This window comes from Amphiura filiformis, chromosome 3 (genome assembly GCF_039555335.1).
Source record: "Amphiura filiformis chromosome 3, Afil_fr2py, whole genome shotgun sequence".
Lineage (NCBI taxonomy): Eukaryota > Metazoa > Echinodermata > Ophiuroidea > Amphilepidida > Amphiuridae > Amphiura > Amphiura filiformis.
The window spans coordinates 49,225,765-49,228,331 of record NC_092630.1 but is presented as its reverse complement, the minus strand read 5'-3'; the positions used below and the strand labels follow the sequence as shown (position 1 = coordinate 49,228,331).

The following is a 2,567-nucleotide window of genomic DNA, read 5'->3' as shown; positions in this document are numbered from 1 at the left end:
CCAGTGCATATTTGCATGTACTTCAGTATATCATGATATGCACTGATTTACAGATGTATAATATTTCGTTTTATTTTGTTTTTATTTACATTCGGGTTTCCTTCAATTTTTACATTATAGTTTGTTAGATGGTATGTTTCAAGGCCGAACATTAATAATTTCTATCGCTATTATAATCATTTATACCACCATTTAAATTCTGCGCAGTCAAACGCTGCAATTGACATCATTCTAATTGCTCAAAAGCGATGGTCAGAGGAAATATCTTATAAGTACCACTTCACTGAATCCCAGTATTAACCCCTGCTTCAATTACACAATAAAAAGATAATAGTATAGTGAAAATTAAAATTTAATTAGCAGCGAAACGGCGATATTATCACAATAGTTCTTCAACTTTCGACCTCAATAGCTCAAGAGATCGCAGGGTATATTTCGTTATGATTTCCGTAATCGCCTTTATAATCGGCGTTATTTTTAATTTAAAGGGTCTCATAAAAGCAATTACAGCTCGTGCACAGGATCATAACCCGTTAATGATTGTCAGAGTGGTAACGTTTCTGTACTGGGGCAAAAGAAAAAAAGAAAAGCAAGAATTTCATTTTTTTATTCCAACAATTGTGCCACGAATTGTGCTCGCGGCGTGTTATTACATGCACTATAAGAGTCTGACATATCAGTTTAATTAAATCGCACCATTGTGATTTGTACGTCGAAAAAACAAGCCCATTTGGGTTTAAAAGTTTGCGAACCCGAGGCTACATTACATCATAAATATATTGCATTAATATTGGATTATCTTATAGTAAACTTGGTAATGATAGTGATAAATCCTTCGTCACCAGTAACACATCATTTACTTTTAAATTCGAAACCAAGATTTATTGATAAAAACAATATTGCAGAACTTTTCTTTACTGTATAATGATGATGGCAACAATGACGATCAAATTGAGTGGCGCAATCTTATAAAATGTCGATTTTCCTGATCCTGGTGCTCCATGCACGTAAAAAGTAAAACACACTATGGCTACTGCTGATGATGACGCTGACGATGACGATGATAGTGATGATGATGATAATGATGAATGATAATGATAATGATAATGATAATGGTGGTGATGGCAGTGATGATGACGATGACAATAATGATGATGATATGATGATGTCGATGATGACCACGACGTCGACCAAGATTTATAATATGACTACTGATGATGATACTGATGGTTATGATGATGACGACGATGTCGGAACGATGATGACCTCCGACGATGACGATGATTCTTGACCAGGGTTTATTGATAAATACAATATTGCCGAAGTTTTCTTTACTGTATAATGATGATGGCAACAATGATGATTAAAGGGTGGCGAAATCCATTATTCATGATACAATGTCGACTTTCCAGATCCCGGTACTCCATGCATCATAAAACACACTAATGACTAATGATGAAGACGATGATGATGCTAGTGCTGGTGCTGGTGGTGCTGAAGCTGGTGCTGCTGGTGCTGGTGCTGGTGGTGCTGGTGCTGGTGCTGGTGCAGACTGTTGGTGCTGGTGCTGGTACTGCTGCTACTGTTGCTGGTACTGCTAATGCTGCTGCTGATGCTTATGATGTTGATGATGACGATGGTGATGCTGACGATGACGACCATGATGACGACGACAATGGTGAAAAAGAAAAAAGCATATCTTCATAACTACTTATAGGTTAAGCTGTTTTTCTATAGTTCTATATATCATATTATCCATAAACATGAACAGATTTGATAAAAATTGCCATGAAGGTGTAACTACTCTGACATGAAACTATTTCAATTCGCGGGTTGCTTTATGCAATATATATGGCGGTTAAATCGCACTACATTGGACAATATCAATAAAACTTTTCATCCAAATTTCATCAAATCGTGTCCACTTTTCATTGCACTTTGCTTTGTAGCTTCTGACAAGCCGTTGAATACACATGCCTTTTAGCCATCTCGCCAGATAGGTTGCTAATTTCTCGGCACAAAATAAACACAGAAATGACGAAACGACTGTGAAATTTGCGCCTTGTGGCGATCCTAGCCGACCAGCACGATGGCTGATTTCCGTCATTTTATGGTGGGAATAACCTACCGGCAATTGTGCCAATAAAACACCGAAGAAAAAAACCGAGCAAGTATTCACTATTACAAGGCAAAAAATGCGAAGCTTTTAAGTGAATAACGGACATAGTTGATTGAGATTTATTGGGTCCATTTCGGGCAGTTACATCTGGCAAACTTTCCTCTCCTACCTCGTTTCGATACTCTACTTTCTTCCGTTTGATGTCATCAAGCATTTAATTTCTGATGTGTTATTGTTTCTTTTTATTATTAATCCTGATGATGACTATTTTTGCTGGAGGATTGAACAGTTATATAAGCTGTGATATATCATTGCTTTGTAGAGAAGATCAGTGAGATAGTCATTAATATCATAATAGGACTTCAATATCTATCTGTTAATGAATAGTGAATGATAGGCTAACTAATATTTATTAGTCATTATTNTTGTACTTATATGATTGCGTCAT

General features: G+C 36.5%; 1 protein-coding gene across 1 annotated transcript in view; it reads left to right on the top strand.

The window, feature by feature from the left end:
* Nucleotides 1-1,455: 1,455 nt before the first annotated feature.
* Nucleotides 1,456-2,567, top strand: part of LOC140147300 (extracellular matrix protein 3-like) — an 8,496-nt gene continuing 7,384 nt past the window's right edge. Inside the window, exon 1 of the mRNA XM_072169079.1 lies at nt 1,456-1,678. Coding sequence (XP_072025180.1) covers nt 1,456-1,678 — 223 coding nt within the window. The remainder of the gene's footprint in view (nt 1,679-2,567) is intronic.